The 20,560-nt window shown below is 45.5% G+C and overlaps 1 protein-coding gene across 8 annotated transcripts in view; it reads right to left on the bottom strand.

The window, feature by feature from the left end:
* Positions 1 to 20,560, bottom strand: part of LOC144755520 (6-phosphofructo-2-kinase/fructose-2,6-bisphosphatase 2-like) — a 342,874-nt gene that overhangs the window by 268,286 nt on the left and 54,028 nt on the right. For all 8 annotated transcript variants that reach the window (XM_078644531.1, XM_078644530.1, XM_078644528.1 and 5 more), the window contains exons 3-4: positions 19,001 to 19,126; positions 18,379 to 18,475 (exon numbers count right to left, since the gene is read on the bottom strand). In XM_078644531.1, coding sequence (XP_078500657.1) covers positions 18,379 to 18,475; positions 19,001 to 19,126 — 223 coding nt within the window. The remainder of the gene's footprint in view (positions 1 to 18,378; positions 18,476 to 19,000; positions 19,127 to 20,560) is intronic.

A 20,560-nucleotide genomic window follows, 5' to 3' on the forward strand; every position in this document is an offset into this window, starting at 1 on the left:
ACAATAAGGATGAAGACAACAGACATGTTAAGAGGACACATTACAGGCAGCGTCTAAAGCTGGGCAGTAACGATGGTTCCCTAGGAGCATAGTTTTTACCATCAGTTTCTTGAAAACACTGGAAGAGGAGCAGTTTCTAACGTCACCTGGAAAATCAAAATAAGCCTTGGCTGCAATAAGAGCGTGCCAAGTTATTTGGTTTGCCAATGGTTGTTTGCATTGGCTTACTTTAGATCAAATCTATGTGCAGAGGAATGGACACTGAATACATATTTTCCCCCTGATGAGCCTGCTATTGAGGGTTGTATTTGGGAGTCATATACAGTTACTGGTTTGCTTCCAATAGATTGAGTTTGTATCACTGCATTCATGTTTTGCTTCCTCGTACGTCTGTGAGGGGTTCCTGCCCAGACTCTACAGAGGACCGGATAGTTAGTACTGGGTGCTAGTGTTATCTAAATACATATATGATGAGCAGTCGCACACTTATTCTGGGTCATAGAAATGATGGACGAGAACTGGAAGAGACCCTGTTTGGTGCAGCGCTCAGTGACACTCCAGCCCCGTGGCAGAAGGTGCAAAAGCAATAAATCAGTATGTAAGAACACTGGAGTAATACGTCAAACGCAATCCCGGATAGCAGCCAACGTGAGAGAGAAGAACGCGCTCGCGGCCTGGAACTAGATGAACAAGGAAGAACCGCTGTCAGGCGATGTGTAAACACACGTGTATTTACATAAAAACTGTTCATTGCCAAGAAGCGGATCCCAAAGACAACTCTGAGCTGAAAAAAGAGCAATGTAACAAGGTGAAGTTTGGTCGGCTAAAAACAACGTAATCCTCAGGATATTTAACGGTACCATAAGCTTTGAAGCCTGTGTATTCGTATATGCCGCGCTGACAGCCTCTTTTAAGAGGTCCGTGTTTTTACATGCGGCTTTTAATTTGAAGTGGTACAGCCAGAAATGGGACATTCAAGCGTTTGTTTGGTCGCAAGAGGTCTTGCTTTATTACAGTCTGATCTATCCTGGTAAGTATTCACTTGCCCCGCACTGATACGGGGTTTTGATAAACTAATGGTCCAAGTCGAACAGTGGTTTGTGCTGGATGATTATAGAAAAGAAACGAATGCGTGTGAAGTCTGCGAGTCGCATGTGAGGACCCAGCCTTTCTTTGCTTAGGTCTGTCCACCCGCATCCTTTGAAGAGGTTAGCAATATTTTTACGGGCATTTTTGGTTTGCGTTTTTTAAAATGTTTGTTGTGCGCACGCTGCAAGCACATGGATAAAAAGTTTTTTATATATATATATATATATATATATATATATATATATATATATATATATTGCCTTGACGTAATTAAATGTGCAGAATTCTCTGCCAAAGGGGTGATTTTGTTCTGCTTTCGCCTGTGTCCATCCAAAAATATGTATATTTAAAGCCATGAAATATTACAAGGTGATCAGGACTAGGGTACAGAAGGCACTAAATACGTTAAACTAGAATTTACCCGAAGCTTGATACACAATGGGGGAACTTTGCATTAAAAGCAAGCCCGCGCACACACACCTCCACCACCCTGACACCATGCCCTTGCTCTCTACACCCACTGTTTACGCTTACAATCCCCTGATTGATTGCGGTCCTAAAATGTGGTATCAGGGCACTCAGAGTGCGAATGGCTAAATTAAGGTATTTCAGTTATCACAGTAAATTTATCAGTTTGGGGGGGGGATTAACATTTACCAACTGTGATTATGAAAGCTTCACAGACTACTGTGGCAGCAGTAACACAAAGTTTCCCGGAGAGTGGCGTCAGTCGTCACGTTTAATAAATTACCAATTTCAGTGGTAACACCTTTTTCAAAGCACTGGGTAGGAAGTAAATGTGATTTCTATAGCGCTAACTACCCCTGTCGTGAAAAGTTTCTTTCCATATACACTTCCTTACCTGTAACTTCTTCACAGTTGTTTATCAGTTTTTAAGAGAAATATCACAGCCTAACTATCAGCAAATGTGCATAAACGAATTTGCAATCATTCTATAGAGTACATTTTTCCAAAATAAAGACTCAGGAAGGGGGTCTCGTTCCGCAAAGGTAAAATAAGTGGTGCCATAAACCCTGTATTTATTGACAGTGTGGTGACAGCACAGACATTCTCCATAAATTATTTTTAGGAAATGCTCGAAAGGCAGCTAAAATGAGATTAAACAACGCAAAGTTGTGTTACATTCAAGTTAAAAATCACGGAAGAGGATCAGGTAATATGTAAGCGCAATCTTTTTTTTTTTTTAGGTAGCCAGTGAAATAGCTTAGCTGGTGAAGTGCTTCCTACCCTACAATGACCACCCAGGGTTCACTGTAGTAGGCCGAATTGTATTTTAATGTTTTATCTTCTACTGTACTAGGACCAAGAAAGTGCAAACAAGCACTGCTTGTCCTAAGATGGCTAGCCCTTTTTAGGGTGCAGCTTGCGCTAACAGACTCTCGCTTGAGACACTATTGTTTAAAAATTAAAAAGGGGTTGAAGCCCGCCCGTTGCTCGCCATTTGTTGGCTTCAGTGTCCCTCTTCTTTGCAGCCTCCTTAATTATCACTTCATGCCAATCAATGCTTCTGATCCTTGTGTGGAGCACACACCTAGCACAGATGGATTCAAGTTAATCCATGCCCGTCCACTGCTCTTGATTTAACTGAGGTTCTTTTTCTTCTCACCTCGCACTCTCTGTGTCTGCTGCTCCCACTAAGGGGCTTTTTTGAGTCGAGCCTAACGCAGTGTGCATGCGCAGCCCTACGAGGTGACTTTTATAAATTGGTCTGCACTTTTCAAGCACTCATGCTTGTGGCGGCATCCACCTTGCGGGAGCGAGCAGCGGTGCACAGGGGCCATCTGTTTTCAATTAGCTTGGTCGCGCGCGCTTGTTTTAAGAATGCAAGTGAGAGTTGCCATATTTAGGAGCACTTGAACGCAGAGCTCCCTTTAAAAAACATTGAGTTTTATGTAGTATTTTTTCAGCATTGAAATGAGTTGGTCGCTTTGGACTCACCTATAGGAAAAGGTTGTCGTTATTTCTGCCGGTTGGAGAAAAGACCATTGTGCGCCAAACAAATGTGACTGACTTCTGCCTAGGCCTCCTGGCCTCACAGAGGTAACTCACAATTTTATGTTGGTCAAGTCCTGCTTTGAAGACCCAAACTGGTAACAATGTGCATGTCGTATTGTATGGACCGTTTGTTAAAAGCGCTGCCCTGAGTGGCCGTTGCACAGCAGACCCCTGGAGCTAGAGGCTGATCCACAAACAAACAGTGCACAACTGTCAGTGCAGGATTGGACGAGCAGCCTACTCGAGCTGTAGGCTGACTGTCTTTGCATACACGCTTCTCGTGTGTGCACTCATGTAGCATTTCCACATAGTTTCCAGTCGTTAGTCGGACTGGCTCAGCCTTCCTTCCTTCGGAGTTGGGTATTCCAATCCTTGGGCCTACATATCTTGTTGCTCTAGTCTCGAGCTCACACATCGAGCGACCTCTGCAGGCCCAGATGCACGGCTCTGCCGATGCACCTCTATTTCACCTCTGGGTCCAACACACATCTCTGTTACTCCAGCCCTGACATGCAAAGCCCTTGCTATGCAAGGGCCCACAGCTCTGTTGATTCACCCCAATCCTAATCTGAAGCACTCCTATTCATGTTTTAATACTTTCTATTTTCACATAATTATGGGTTTGCCGCATTTGCCACATAATCCACGATATACAGCAAAGTCTTTTGATTTTAACAAAATAAAAACTTTGTACCTAGCTCAAACGGATGAAAAGTTACAACAAATATGGTGACTTGGTTTCCTGCAGACCGGAAGGCTTTGTGCAAAGGTTGACGGGTCATCTTTCAGTAGCTTATTTCTGTACTTGGTACTAGTAGGGTGATCTATTTTTCCTGACAGTGTTACAGCTGTAAAAATGACAAAATAATGAAGTAAAACGATCAAAAAATGTGCTGCATTATGCTGCATAATTTGCCTTTTCCTGTTGCATAAGCAAAGCCAAATAGGTCTCGCCCTTGGGACCTTATAAGTATTTAGTTATGCAGCACAATATCCTTGGTGCAACAACATAAACTGTTGCATGGCTAAACACTTATAAAGGTCCCAAAGGCGAGACCTATTGGCTAAGCCAATGCTTGTTCTTGTTGAATTAGGTAGAAAAAATACCTTTCCATCGTCGCAATCTCGTTTTCCTTTCTTCTGCACCAGGGCATTTTATTTCATTTTACGACCCTGTGGCTGCTGCAAAGATCTTTTGCACTGTACATCAGTGCAACCAGTTCTAATTTAATCATTTGTTTGACCAAATGTGTGGCTGCTATGAACATGAAACCCCTGCAGCACAAGTCAGTGTCTGACTGGGCCATAACGTCTGGTGTAGCTGTAGCACCAGGAGAAGACTATTCCAGATGAGTGGATTATTTACAATCACAGGCGGCCACAACAGAGTCATTAGGATGAAACAGACACAAAATTGTTGCTCGTTTCCAGAGTAGCACCGAAATTGCTTTCCCTTGATAGGACTGTGGATAGTAGGGGCCCACGAGGCCTGTGCGTGAATATCAGGGGCCTCCTTTATCTGAATGAGGGGGTATTTATGTCGGATGGGGCTTTGGGGACAGGTGAAGATTAAATAAGGTTTTGGTGTGAGAACAGTAGTGATTTGTCACATGAATGAAACAGTTCTCTTTGCAGCTGGGCCTTTAAAATGAATATAGAGGTAGCTTTTGGAGAGGTTGCCTTGCGGCAGAGAGGGATCAGGGCCAGCTCAGCCGTTCCACTTTCCAGTGTAAATACAGTGAATGCCACTGGACTGGGTAATACTGTTCTTGCAATGTGAACGTGCAATCTGAAACTCTGTTCCTATTGTTAACATAATTATTTAAGTTGCAGGCAGAATGTCGCAGTAAATCCGGTTTGCCTCCCAGGCATTGTTCAACTCTCTTCGGCCTACTGACTGGCTGGACCTTAGCTCCCATCCAGCCACTCCCTGTACTATCAGTAAAGTGCAGTATTCTGCGGGGCGCTCTCACAGTGGAGGCATTCTTGTACATATTTATTTGCTTTTAAGACCTGGAGATTTATTTCCAATGTTTCCAGTAGTTGCATTCTACTCTCCCCTTTTACACATTCATGGAAACTGGAGCGAAGTTCAAAAACGTTCTGTTTATCCTAAGATGTGGCAACCAGTGCTTGAAATGGAAATTTAATGGAAATTTAAAAGTGCAGGTACCCTATACCAGAGTACCCTCCAATTACAAGTATTGTGCCTCTCCTTAGAAGTGCAGTACTTACTCCCTCTCAAATTAAAGCAGTGCAGGTACCCTGTACCGGACATTACCGCCCATCTAAAGCACTGGTTGCAACAGCTGTAGGAAGCAGCAGACCAATGCCTCTGCTTCCAAGGTGTCCACGTGCCTGCATAAATCCGCGCAGACTTTTATAAAGCTCTCAAAGAGGAATGCATAGTGCACCCCCGTTAGTGAATTCTGCAACATAACACCACCTAATTAAACTTAATATTTAATATCGGGCACTTTCGCTTTTGCTCGTACGGATATTTTGTGTGTCAAGGAAAGTGGAGCAACCCACTGTTTTCTAAATTGTTCAGCCCAAGCAACACCGTTCTCTTTCTTCGGTTTCTTTTTAGGAACTTCCCGACGTTGCCGAGCACTTTGCCCGGTCCAAATTCAGTCTAACTTTCGGTCTGCTTCAATACCTCGCTAGTGACATGAAGCAATATATTGATCCAATGTCCTATGCTTGCCAATGACCAATCGTCGTGGAACAGACTGACACAGCACCAAAAAAAGAACTTTCTTTCCCGCCCAACCTCTGCCCACCCATGTTAATGGGTAATCTGCGGAGGTACTGATTACAAAGAGAAGGAGGACAAACTGGTAAACGTACGTTAACTTTGGTATGCTACCTTTTTCCTCCAAGCTCCTGCTCGGTCTTTGTTTTTGTTTTTTTGCAACTAAATTTAAGGCAGGTTAACACTGTAGAGTCAGGCCCTTCTAATCGTTTGTTAACTCCGGTTATTTCAATCTAAGTAGGTGAGATGGAGCGCCCCTCTACCTTAGTGTTCCATCTTGGCTTTATGAATGCTTGCTTGGCTAAGGATGTCTTCATCATCTGGAGGCAAATGCATATATATTTTTCTCTCTCTAATAGATCTAAATTATGTGGTATTTTTCACTCTTTCCTTTTTCTCGTCTTCCCCTCTAATTTTTCCACCCTTTAGTCTTTCTTCTTTTTGTTTCTTTCCCATATTTCATGTGCTTTCTTCGTCTATAGCTCTAATAGATACCATTCTCCACCCTTTCTCCCTCTACTTCCTTTCTCCCTCCGTCTTAATTATTGTTTTGCCACCAGCTGCAGTTGCAAAATCTTTATAGTGCCGAATGTGCCTCTGTTGGGCATGTCCATATATGTGTTGTCTTTGTGTGCATGTATATCTGTAGGTCTTAACCTATAGGTCTTGTTATGGGCTGCTTGTTTCTGTGTGTGCATGCTAATACGATTAGCTTTAATTTTGCAATGCATGAAGTCAAAAACATGAACAATTCTGATTTCTTTACATGTTCACATTAAATCCAGACCTAATGGCTTGCCAATTACTGTTTTTGTTCACGTTGCTGTTCAGAATTGGCAACAGGAATTGGCAAAGCCAAAAGATCGGATAACAAAGGCGAGACCCATTGGCTTTGCCAATGCGTGCTTGTTTCTGTTCGGTTCTACCAACCAGACAGCCCAGCTTGCACTGTCTGGGATATGAAATGTCTATTGTGAATAGGAGCCCACCCATTGCTTACCACTGGTTCACTTTATTGCCACTGTGTAATCTGCTTACTTCTTATGTGATGGCTTACCTTCCCCTTGTGTTTGTTCCTCCCGTGGAGCATATTCTGTTTAGGATCTACCTGATTGAATGACTTGCATCTTTTTACAGCTCACATTTAGAGAATTACTTTTTTTTCCATTCAGCACTTCTTGAAAGTGCATGTGTTTTCTAGCGCTCTTCAAGTGCTGCTTCCCCTCCCCTCCCCTCTGCCTGTATTGTGTTGCTCTCCACCTCTCCCAGCTTATTTGTAAAAGCACAGTAACAGGGATATGTTTGCTGGAGTATGGATGAAGAGCAGACTTTTCAGGTGTTTTTTTATGTCCTGCATTCAACATATTTAATCAAAATACAATCTTTAGCACACAAAGGCACTTGTGATGCTGTGGGAAGACTATTTGCTGCACCCACTCAGCTGGTGCACGAGGCAGAAGATTTACTGAGCATAAAACTGCTCCTGGAAGATCATAAATGTGTTTCCCGGGCTACTACAGAGGACCAAATAATCAAATCCTGTAGAAAGTAAATTAGGCCTTGACAAGCATTTCTCCTTAGATGCTGACATATCTTTATTCTTTTCAAATTATGATCAGTTTTCTGAAAGAAAAGTATTTGAAAAATAAACCATGACATTTATAAATAATGAAAATACTGATTTCAATGTACAGTTTTGAGATACCAAAAGATATGCATTTGGTTTTCTCAGTGTTCCGATTTTTTCCTTTTACCTTTTTTAAAAAAAAGTACTTCACAGACAAACACTGGCAAAGCCAAAATCTCACCACTCGCATTATAAAGGCGAGACATGTTGGCTCTGCCAATGCTCGTCTTTGTCTGCACTATTACAGTGAGCCTTCTGCCTCACTGTACTTATTCTGAGGTTTAATTGCTTCGGTACTCCGATGAGACAGTAGATTACACAGTATCCTTTTTTTATTAAAGAAAATAGCGTGAGTTTATGGACAGCATAATCACTAAGCTTGAGGGAGTCAAACAACAATTATCATGATCATAAGCAGTGTGTTTTCCATGGGAAAATAAATGCTTCCATGCTGTGTCTCGAAAGGGAAGAATGTTTGTCTAATGCCATAAACCTGTCCCAGCGGCAAATTGCTGCCGGGACACTCCACTTTACAAAAAGTGCTACTCAGATTCATTTATTTATTTCAATGTACTGATCCATATTGGATCAGTAAATAAAAAAAAAAATGTAGGCACGCCATTTTGTAGGTGCACACATGCATTGGGGTGCATGCGCATGAATAAACCAAACATGATCAAGTCTATGAAATAACGCTGCCGCATCACAGTTTTTGTTTAGGGCAATACCCCACAGCATAGGCCAACAGCAATGGCAAAGCCAATGGGTCTTAAAAGCGAGACCTATTGGCTTTGCTAACGCTTTTTAGGTCGAACAACAGCGCTCATGCGCTGTCTGCAAGACCTTTTGCATTGAAAAAAATTACTTTATTCCCGCCTCCTGCTCACCATTGGTAGATCCCCTGTGTCCCTCTTCTCTGGTGCCTTCTAACTGGTTCAGTTGTCAATGCGTCACTTCCTTTGACGGCCAAAGGTGCACCGGTTAAGTGCCATTTCCTTACGAGTCAGTGTTCATGTCTGGTGTAGGTGAACTCTTTTTTTTCTGCTGTCCTTCACCCTCTGGTCTCCCTGATCGGAGACATTGGGTGCTCTAAATTTTACAAATATGAGACCGATAACATTTGAAATGTGCATGTTAATTGGTTGCCGTGTGCATCAACATCCAACCATCAAAGTTAAAAAGTGCCAGCAATTCAGGGTAAAATTACCGGCACCAATGTTTCGCAAAAGGCACCTGGGGTGTACGAGGCAGGAGCTGCTCAGACACTGTAGAGGCTGTGCATAGAGCCTGGCCAGGGACGGACATCCTGAAGGAAATCACACAGTGGCCCTCTTGCATACTGTATAAGTCTATGATTTTTTCCCCAATCACTTGTTCTCTATCACGTAGTGCGGCTTTTTAACAATAATAAATTATTAATATAGGTGGCTACTAATTCATGCGTACATCATGGGCAATCATATATGAAACATTATAAAGTATACTTTATTTGTTTACTGCACATATTGCAGGCTTTACATTGTGGCGAATCCGCAGATTAGCATGGTTAGAGGACCCGATCTGCAATTTTACACCTGGGTACTACACTAAATTCAGAGAATTTACGGAAATGAAAAAAATAAAATTGCACATTTTAACTTTCTAATGCTTTCACTACAGATATGTTTCCTCCGCAGTGTCCATCTTCTATTTTTACCACTGCCTCTTCCTCTGTTGGTGTGAATCATGAGTCAGCCGTGCGAAGAGGCTTCCACCTCGCACTACGAAATCCGGCCGTTTATAATACGTGTGTCCCTTGCAAAGTCAAGTGTTAAGGTTTTCATTTTATATCTGTCCCGTTCCTCCGCGGTCCCTTTGTTGCCCCTTTCTTTTGTTACGTATTCCTTCTGCAGTCCAGGAAGACTGGGAGAAGGTCAGTAACTTGGCATTGATTTATGAAAAGAGAGACCAAAGACTTAAAAGGTAATTCAGTAGACACTTAGAGGGCATGTATGCACTAGAAACCAGTTTATGAGATTTCTTTCAACTAGCTTTACAGATGAGTGAGCCAACAAGTTAGTTGGGGTAGCCGATTCAAGCGTCTGTCTGGACTATTACAGCCTCATGCATTAGTCAAATTATGCAAAAGACCACATAAAAGATGATAGTCTTCGGAATTCGGAACAGCGTTTTTAAATTTAAACACTAACTCGGAGAAGCCATTCCCAACAGTGCCATGAATGGACCAAATGATTGTATTCCGGTGCGTGCAGGAAGTAATCAACCTTTCCACCGCCTGGAAGTTTCTCATCACAGACTGGCTTCGATCTTTTGCGATGCCTCAAGAACTTAATTCGTATTTGTGAGCTTCAAGCACCCCACTTGTTGCCTCTCATTAATAGTCAGCTCATCAACGAATTAAAGGATATCCTGGGCCCCTAAAGATCTTCCTAAAATTTGCTAAGTATTGATTTACTGGTTTTGTAGCTAAAAATTCACCGGAGATATTCCTTTGTTCCATCTTATATTTTTGGGCTGCTTGTTGTTAGCCATTCTGTTTATGAATTATTGTTTGACTGGGTCTTTTCTCTGAAATTAATTTTCATGACAATAAACACGGGTGAATTGTAAATAAAGCGATTACATTTTAATTGTAGAGTGTGCATGTTCAGCTATATTTATTTTTCAGATGTGAATGCTGGTATAAAGGACGCCTTGTCACGGGTAGTAGACGCGCTATAAATGCACTTTGAACCCAAATGGGCCAGTGAGAAAGTTAATAAAAGAAGCATCTGCAATACAATAGGTCTCACATTTGTTAAAGTTGGAGCTCTTGGCTTGAAAATGACAATGTTTTATACTTTTGCTTTTTTACACCAGTGATAATAGGGCAGTGCAAATATAATACCTCCACTGCTAATAAAAAACAAAAGTCGAAAACATTGTCATTTTTAACACAAACAGCTCTAACTTTAGCAAATGCGAGACCTATTGCATTGCAAATGCTTGTTACTTACTGCATGTATTGCACGCAACAGCCACCACTCCTGAGACTCGGAATAGTCGGCCTTGGGTGAATTTACATCCATTCCATAAGAACAGCATTTTCCAAAGTTGAATTAGAATGCAGCATGAACTCTCACCAAGCAGACTTTACATGTGGGCATGGTTGTGTGGAGTAGGAATGAAGAGTTGTTGGGAAACTGTCAGGTCTTACCGAGTCTCAAAAACGGTGTGGGAAGGAGTCTAAGGAGAAATATAAGGTGGGAAAAGAGGGTGTGTCAAAGGCAGTGTAAGAAAAGCATAGGACATGAAGAGACAATGGTGGAGAAGAGCACTGACAAAGGGACAGAAGGCGTGTAGAGGGATATCGGAGATGAGGAGACCAACTACTCTTATACTGCACTACTCTTATACTGCACGGTACATACACTACAGCAACTACTAGGGGTAAGCTCCATGAACATGCAAGCAGACCAGAGTTATACACACTTTCAGGGACAGACCGGCACTGCTGTGAAAATAGACACAAGAACTGAGCAGCCAGGTCATGGCAAGAACACGCTCAAACGGCAGACCAGAAGCTCAATGACTTAGCACACAACAGGCACAAGAAGCCATACCGACTGAAAGAACAGGCACACCAGGGTACAAACACAGTGCAGTGTCAGACAGGCATCCATGGAACTAGCCACAGACCAAGTCCTATGAAAACACATTCAAGGGTAGGCACACAGATGCACCTTGTGAAGATCAACAAAAAACCTCAAGGAGTAGGTACACCCCAGGCACCAAGCACACATGTAAGCACTTTAAACACACCACATGAACATGAATCTGGAAGATTTTTCTTAGCAGTACCCCTGCGCTCCAGTAGGTGCGTTGAAGTCTCCGCACGAAAGAGTCAGCTTCATCGTCATGACGTCCGAGTCGTCAATATAACCTCCACTCTGGCACGCGGACATCAGCATTTTTCACAACTTTGAATGTCAGAAGCGTGGAGAAATGAAGTGACCAACCATGGTGTGTTAAAGAAACTAGGGCCCTGAAAGGGAACAGCCCTGACACTAAAAGACAATTCCGCAGTGCAGGGAGGATGGGTGGGTCTGTAAAGAATCTGCGGCAAGATCATGTCTCTACCAGATAAGGAGTTACTGAAGGTAAGTAACTTATCAATATGATAGAAACATCTAGCCGCAGATTCCTTCCCTTCGAACAGATACCCAAACACTACCTTCCAAAGAGGTCGGACTGCGGAAAAGCTATAAACCAGGAAATCCTGTAAGACAGAGGGACCAAACCGGCGCTCCCTGTGAACCTGAGAATCCAGGCAATAGTGACTGGAAAACATGTGCAGAGATGCCCACTTGGCCACTTGACAGACATCAGAAATAGGAACACCACGCTGGAGGATTGTGGTAGCTGCTGTCACCCTGTTGGAATGGGCCCTAAGGAGGCTGCTTCTTTGTCAAGGCATAACATATTTTGATGCAGAGGATAACCCAGCGGGATATGGTCCACTTTTGGATAGCGCACCCTTTCTTTGCTACCACATATCCTATAAAGAGTTGGTCATCGACCCAGAACTCGTTCGCGCGATCAAGGTATAACGATAATGCTCTTTTTGGGTCCAGATGGTGGAGACGCTCCTCTTCTTTGGAAGGATGCGGAGGTGCATACAAAGTGGCAGAGTAACTGTCTGTTCCAGATGGAAGGGAGTCACAACCTTGGGGAAAAAAGGATGCCCTAGTTCTCAGTACCACTTTGTCTGGGAAGAATGTCAGGTAAGGAGGCTTGAATGGCAGTGCCCGTAGTTTGCTAACCCTCCTGGCAGAGGCAATGGCCATCAAAAATCTGTTTTGATAGTGAGCAACCGTAGGGGACAGTTGTGCATCAGCTCAAAGGGTGAGCACATCAGGAAAGGAAGGACCAAATTAAGGTCTCATTGTGGCATAAGAAAAGGGGGAAACGATTTGGTTAACCCCTTCAAAAATCTCTGTACCAGAGGGGATTTAAAAAGTGAAGGCTGATCTGGCAGCCGAAAAAAAGCAGAGCGGGCTGAAAGGTTGCCCTTCTAGGTGCCCAAAGCAGAGGATAAACAGGAGAATAAACAGGAGAATATCCGCCAGAGAGGGAGATAAGGGGTCAATACACCTTTCAGTACAACATTGATATAATTTGTTCTATCGGCAGGCATACACCGATTTTGTGGAGGGATGCCTGGCAGCCAAAATAACCCCGGAGACTTTGGGAAAAAAGGTCAAAAGCTGTTAACTGTCGCCACTCAATTGCCATGCAAAGAGGCGGAGAGTGGACAGTTTCGGGTGGAGCACCCTCCCCTGCTGCTGCGACAGAAGATCCTACCGAAGGGGCAGCCTGGTCGGAGGAGCGATGATCATTCAGAAGCTCTGGATCCCAAACTTTCTGTGCCCAATCCGGAGCAACAAGTATGACTTGTGCCCGATCGCTCCTGACCTTCTTGAGCACTCTGGTCAGGAGTGGTATGCGCGGAAAGGTGCATGGAGGCCTGAGCTCCACACACGTCGAAAAGCATCACTGAGCGAGAGCCGCCTTGGAAACTCCAACAAGCAAAATTGCTGACATTGTGCCACCTCCAGATGGAGAAGCCACTCCAGATCCTCAAGGCACATTCGACTAAGTTCGTCCTCTCTGGCTTTCAGAGAACCATCCAGATGTTGAAACATCAGGCAAATGCCCTATGGTTCCAGCCAAGTCCAGAGGCACAGAGCCTCTTAACAGAGTCCACAAGCGCACTCCGCTTTATTTGTTGCAGTACCACATGGTGGTAGTGTTGTCTGTAAACACCTGAACTAGCCTTTCCTTGATGGATGAAAAAAAGGGTTTCATTGCCAGTCGAATCGCACAAAGTTCTAATGGGTAGATATGGAGCCTGTCTTCTGCTGGAAACCATAGTTCTCGGATCTCCACCTCCATCAGATGGCAGCTCCATCCCAGAAGAGACACATCCATCACTACTGTGAGATCTGGGTGGGGAAGTGAGAGGGGTCTGCCTCTGACCCAAATGTTTGTCAGCCACCACTGCAGGTCTTTCGTAGTGCCCTCCGATACCTGAACCAGGTCGGTGAGATCTCCTTAATGCTGTGCCCATTGGAAATTTAGGTCCCACAGCAGAGCCCACATGCGCCTCCGTGCATGGTCCACCAGTAGGCTGCAGAAGGCCATGAGGCCCAACAGCCTCGGAGTCATTCTCACAGAAACCTAGGATAGAGGCTGAAACATCCGCATCCTAGCCTGAATATACTGGAGTCGCTGTTCCGGAGGGTATGCCCAAAACTGCACTATGTCCAGAACTGCCCCATTAAAAGGGAATGTCTGAGAGGGAGTCCAGTGTGATATCGGCACAGAGACAAGGAACCCCAGAAAATGTATGAAGTTCGGCATAGTCTGGAGGTGGGAGACGACTGCTTGGGATGAGCCTGCCTTCAAAAACCAGTCGTCAAGAAAGAGGAAGACTGGAACTCCTGATATCCGCAGAAGGGTTGCGATCACCGGCATCACCTTTGTGAACACCCAAGGAGCACTGGTGAGGATGAAGGGGAGCACTGCAAACTGAAAGTGCTCGTGGCCCACCGAAATCATTAGGTAGCGGTGATGGGCAGGCAGAACGGGGTTATGAAAATAGGCATCCTGCATGTCCAGTGCTACCATCCATTCTCCCAGGTCCAGGGCAGACAGGACCTGAGAGAGGGTGAGCATATAGAACTTCTCCTTTTTGAGGAAGTAGTGGAGGGCTCTGAGGTTGAGGATAGGACGAAGGCCCCCATCCTTCTTTGGGACCAGAAAGTAGCGGGAATAACAACTACAGCCTACTTGTGACCCAGGAACCCTCTCAATAGTGACCTTGGCCAAGAGAGTTTTGACTTCCTCGCGGAGTACAGCAAGGTGATCCTCAGTCAGCCGATCGTACATAGGTGGAGGGGTAGTGTCTAGGGGGGGGTAGCCCCTTCGGACTATTTGCAACACCCACCTGTACGAGGTAATGTTTCGCCAGTGGTGGAGATGATGGCTCATTCTGCCACCAAATGGTCGCGAATAATCCTGGGGGATTGGACTAGAAAGGTTTTGCGGTGGACGAGGGGATTGTGGCTTGGCCCGACTTCTGGCCTCTCGACCCACAGGGTCATGGTGAACCGCGTCCACGGCCCGGCAGAGGCAGCTGCACTTGCGGGTCCCTCTGGCTGGAATAGGGTTGGTGCGGCTGGTAGTCCCTTCCATAGCCACAAAAGGAGCAAAAAGAAGTAACGGGCTGGGATGTTGTGGTGAGGCCCAAGGACTTGACCGGAGCCAGGGAGTCCTTGAAACGCTCAAGGACGGCATCTGCTTTGTCTCCGAAATGAGGGGAGCCATCAAAGGACATGTCCACAATGTTAGCATGGACATCCCCCTGAAAAAACAAGATGCCCTCAGCCAGGCATGGTGATGTATGGCCACCGTCAGGGCAATCGCTCTCCCCAGCGAGTCTGTCGTGTTAAAGCCATATCAGATGGCGAACTTTGCTGCAGGTCTCCAGTCTGAAATGGCTTGGGAGAGTAGGATCTGGTCTACCTCCGAGACCCTGGGCCGTACCTGCGCAACTGTGCTCCATATTGAATGGGAGTAAGGGCCCAAAAGTCATGCGGTGTTCACCGACCGCTATGACAGACTGGTGGAAGAAACCTTTTTCTATCCAAAGCTTGCCAGTCTCATGGATTCCCTGTCCGGTGGTGTGGAAGGGAATGCACCACGAGAAGTGGAATCTTGAACCACCAAGCTTTGTGGGGTGGGGCGGACCGTGAGCAAAACTGGGTCCCCCAGTGCAGGGCGATGGCAGTGGGCAATCGAACTATTCACAGGAGCCCCTGTGCTGGGTTTGGACCAGGTGCCCAGAAGGACGTCCGCTAAGGACTCATTGAAAGGCAGCAAGGGTTCCGAGCTGGAGATACCAGGCTGCTAGACCTCTATCAAAAAGTTAGTCTTGACTGCCACCATAGGGAGCTGCAGGTCCAAGACCTCCTCAGCCCTACCCTCCACCATAGCAAATGATGCCCCCTCCCCCATAGCCAGGTTAGGTGGAGACAGCATGCCAGAATCTGCGGAGGTGTCCAGACCACTGACATCACCCAGTTCCTCGTACCAGTCCATGGCTTATGGTTGCAGGATTTCTAAGGGATCCTGCTCCCCCTCCCAATCCTCCTCATCCATTCCTAACTCTTTAGAATAGGGTAGGGTGAACAGGAAGAAGCCGGACAGCTCCGTCGGAGCCGGTCTCTGCGTCTGAGGATGCCCTACTGGTTTTGTGTCGCTGGGAATTAGAATTGGGGAGGCACCACCAGTGGGCACCAGTGACGCAGAGGACCTTAGCGGAGTACACAGGGCCGGGGGAAGGTCGCTGTGGAGGTGCGACCGGCACCAGTCCGGACCAGGGAACGGCTCCATTTGGAGGCCTTGGCACCAAAGCCGCGGAACCCATGGGGACTCACCCGTCATTTGAGCCTGCGGGCCTAATGGTGCACTGGTAGGGTCAGGCCACCCAAATACGGTGCACATGGGATCATAAAACTCCTTAAGCTTGGTGGGGTAGTTACCGATCCCGGAAAGGCAGGGAAGCATGGATCCTACCCATGTACATCTCTGCGGAGTGGGCCTCGAATCTTGAGGGTTCTCCACCTTGTCGCAGGATGGGTGGGGCGAAGTCGAAGCAGGCTTCGACTTCTGGTGGTGCCTCTTGCCTGACTTCAAAGATTTAGACGTAGAGGACTTTGATTCAACGGAGCGGTGCTCGGACCTTCCTCTCGACCGAGACCAGGACTGAGATCGGCAAGGCGACCTCTGAGAGGCCAGATGCCGGGCCACGATCAGCTTTAGGGACCGCTCCCATAAAGACTTTGGTGCCATGGCCCGGCAATTGGAGCACAACTTCATGTCGTGGTTGCGCTCCAGACACACACTAAGTGGGGGGTCCGTGACCGACATGGCGCAGTGACAGACGCTGCTCGGCTTGAACCCAGAGGTCTTCTTACTAGACATCCTAACACACCAAAAGGAGTCGACAAAAACTCAAAAAAAGTCTGGCAAAAAATGACAGTGGGTAAGCTCTCTTCGACGGATCTGCGCTAGCTGGCGCGGAAAGAAAAGAACTGACGTCAGCGCACCAGAGTGGAGGTTATATTGAGGACGCAGACATCACGACAATGACTAATACGACGCCGATGACATCACAAGGAGTCAACAGATGCCACCTACAGGCGCGCAGGGGTACTTCTAAGAAAAATGTTCCGGATGCCTGGAAGTTTAAAGGTAAGGAATCTGCGGCTAGATGTCTCTATCAGATGAAAGTAACAATCTGCGAAGCAATGGAAACAGTGAAGACATTTTAGCAACACCTTCTCGAAATCCATTGACCCAATGCATATTAGCTCTAAAATTAACACAACACGATTGGAGAGTATTCTGATCATGTCCAGTCAGGGGTCAAAGCAAAGTTAGAATCCAAGATAAATCTGCGGATGTGTTAAGCAACAGACATTGCTTGCCTGCTGGGGGGCTTCTCCTGGACATCTGATAACTGCATTTTGACCTCCCCCAAATAACACTTCACCCTCTCCATCCACAGGAGCCTGATCTACCAGTGACTTTCCCCTCCACTCTTCGCCAATAGGCTGCCCGCTAACCAATACAAAGAATATTATTCACAACCCGGCATGCACCTGTATATCATTCGCACCATCAGACTTTTCCATGGACAGGCCTTCAGGTGTCACAGGGGAAAAGGCAGTCACTTCAGTACTCTGAGACCGGTTACATGGTCAGCAACAGCAAGTAAAATATATAGCAACCATGTTTTCAGCCACCGTCAAAGAATATTTAAAAGGCTGAAGGCTGTGGCAGGAGAAAGCAGCCAAAGTAGAAACCAAAAGGTTCTAATATAGCCTCCAGTCATGCAGGTTGCCGGGCTTTCACATTGGGCAAGTCTGAAGGCCATGTATAAATGGTCTTAAAGCTTTAACATTTAGCAAATGCTGCCAGAGGTGCCATGATAGTAACAGTGACAGAAGCAGCAATATGAAGAGGGTTAAGGAGAGGGACACACTGGCAGCAGTTCCACTAACTCCCCTGCTACAGACACAGTCATCCAGGCAGCAAGCTGTTACACTGGTATTGGCAAGATGCGTGGGTATTGGAAACAATGAATGCATTTCCTATCAACCCCTTTATTTTGAGCTTGAGTTAACCAGGGAGCTCCGTGCGGCTGCCACTGACACATTGTTAAGAGTAAGACCTGCCACAATGCACTTTACAGAACACAGCACATTCATTAACATCACTATGTTTGTGTGCCAAGGAATAAAGAACGACTCCTTTAAGTTTTTACCAAAGTAAGTTTTAGAATAACCAGCCATGATATACCGTGGGACTGATCTAAAATGGGACAACAGCTCATGGAGCCAATGCATTAAAGGGGTACACCTAAACAAGCCCAAAAACTGAAGAGGGTTGACAAGAAGACTTACTCTATATAGATGGTCTTGAGTATGTGGGTGTGATGCGTCTAGTAATGACTTGTGTAGTCAGGCCTAAAAGGCTAGATAATCATGCACATTAAATGGTCCCACGTATCACAATGCGACATGTAAAATGCCTTGTGTTTTACATGATTCAGAACACTGGGGTTCAATTGTTTCTAGATAATCTCAATATTTGTTGCTAACTAAACCAAGGTACAAAGAGCAAAAGTAGTTGGACCAGGATCACAAAATCTGGTTGAGAGGTACAACTCTAATAACAACTATTAGAACATAGCTCCTTCACACAATTAAACACCCCACTTGTTTTTAATGAGCATGCGCTTCGAAGAGGATTATCCTTGCATGCAAACCCTCGGCGGACTTACTTTCGAATTCTCATGGCTTCCTCATTGTCGTGCCGAAAGAAATCATAGGACTTGTACGACCTAACTGCTTCCCGGCGATACATTCCTAAATTGAATACTGGATGGGAAAAATGTGGGTAAAGGTTAAACTTGGGGATCCTTTTAAGGGCGTAGATGAAGTATGAGAAAATTAGGGAACACATTAAAATGGCTAAAAAACACTGATCGACAGAAGGGAGAGAGAAGAGAGAAACAGGAAAGGAGAGAGTGGAAGACAGAAATAAGACGAGTGTAAGAAAGAGGATAGAAAGAAGGGAAAAGAAAGGACAGAAAGGGGAGAAGGGTTGACGCATGGCAGTAAAGAGATGGAGTGCGAAATGGAGAATGAAAAAGGAGGTAGAAGGAATCAGAGAAGAAGACACACAGCAACAGAGGTGTAAGGGTAGAGATTCAGACAGTTATCTGTGATCCTGTACCTTTAAAACAAACTGGTTTCAGTTTTAGACATCAAAGACATTGTAGAAGCAAAACACCAAAAACTTTAGCATAGAGCGGTCAACTCAATAGCTCATCCAGGAAACATTGTTAATCGCGTAAAGGCGGCAGGGCATTATAGAGGTAACATCTTTGGTGTAAAACCCACCTTTTGTAGGCACACCAATCCAGTTTAGGTACCGGGTTAATTTTTTAGACATGTAGGTCTTCCCCCTGGCTGGCAGGCCGATCATTACAATCAAAGTGGGTGAGTTGGTCATGTATGACGCCCAAGCTGTGGAAAAAAGGAAGTCATATAATGAATATATAGTTATTTGGGTTTTCCAGGGGCAGACATAATCCCAGAGAAAGTTAAACAGCTTTACAAAGTTTAAAAGGCATCTTAAATTAGTAGCTTAATATTTACAGCAATAAATTAAAGTATGTGTACTTGAGTTTCAGGTAGAGTGGGAGGAGAAGATTCAGCACGGACAAGGGGCGGGCAAGAGAGGCACCACAGGCAAGGGGTGGGTGGTCAAAAGGCACTGCGGACAAGGGGTGGGTGGGTGGTCAAGATGCACCGTGGGCAAGGGGTGGGTGGGTGGTCAAGAGGCACTAGGGGAAGGGGTGGGTGGGTTGGCGTAGGCAAGAGACAGGTGGGTGGGCAAAAGAGAAACCACGGGCAAGAGGCGGTGGGCAGGGAAAAGAGGCACCACAGGCATGGGGCGGGTGGGCAGGGAAAAGAGGCACCGCGGGCAAGGGGTGGGTGGGCAGGGAAAAGAGGCTCCACAGGCATGGGGAGGGTGGTGTGGAAAAGTAAATTTTGCCATGTTCTGTGTCCCTACGTGTTCCCCATCCTATGTTATATGTGCATGATTAATATGCATATGTATTTCCCTATGATCGATTAAAGACGCAATTACAGTTGTGTCCATCTCTAGTATGCCAGTTTCCGGTCTTCGTGAATACAACGAATATTAGGCCTATGTGAAGCTATGTTGCCACGTTTTACAGTGTGCACGTTAATTCATTGAAAAGTCCCCGTTTCTAGGCCTCAAAAGGGCCCGGACTCAGATTCAGCTCCTGTTTCCTGAACCCTCTCCGAGGAGCGATACAGCCCCCACCTGTATCCCTGACCCTTCACTTACTTCCTGCCTCACAGTGCCCGGCTCGGCCTGGCTCTGCCTCCCAGTCTGCCAAGAGTATGTTATGATTCTAGTTATCAGTCCAGCTCTCCTTCTCTGCATTCCCAAGCTACTGAATCGCATCAATAGTTTCAGTCATAGTCTAGCCTTTACGTCTCCATGTAAGAGAAATACTGTATTAATGGTCATTTAATATTCCTCAACACGCACTACATGTAGAATAATGCATGCACCAGTCTTAGAGTCTGTTAGCCTTTGCCCTGATAACTTTTGGATTCTATCAACATGTTCTCTAAAACACCAGATACTAGATAGGCTTTAGGTACATGTCGCTCTGACACTCCAGACTTTCGTCTCCTCTTCTAGTGCAGAAGTCATAGCCCCCAGTCCTCCTGGTAACACGTCATTGCATATTCTGTTACGTTTACATCACATGTCTATGTATACGCCCTGTACACACCTCTTGTTACACCCACTTTATGCCTTATCTTTCGCGACTGCTACAAACTCCGCCTACTGCTACGCCTACTGTATTGAATGCCATGTAAATGTTTTAACTATATATACTTGTGCACTGTTATTAA

The sequence above is a fragment of the Lissotriton helveticus genome, chromosome 5_1, assembly GCF_964261635.1.
Source record: "Lissotriton helveticus chromosome 5_1, aLisHel1.1, whole genome shotgun sequence".
Classification (NCBI taxonomy): Eukaryota; Metazoa; Chordata; class Amphibia; order Caudata; family Salamandridae; genus Lissotriton; species Lissotriton helveticus.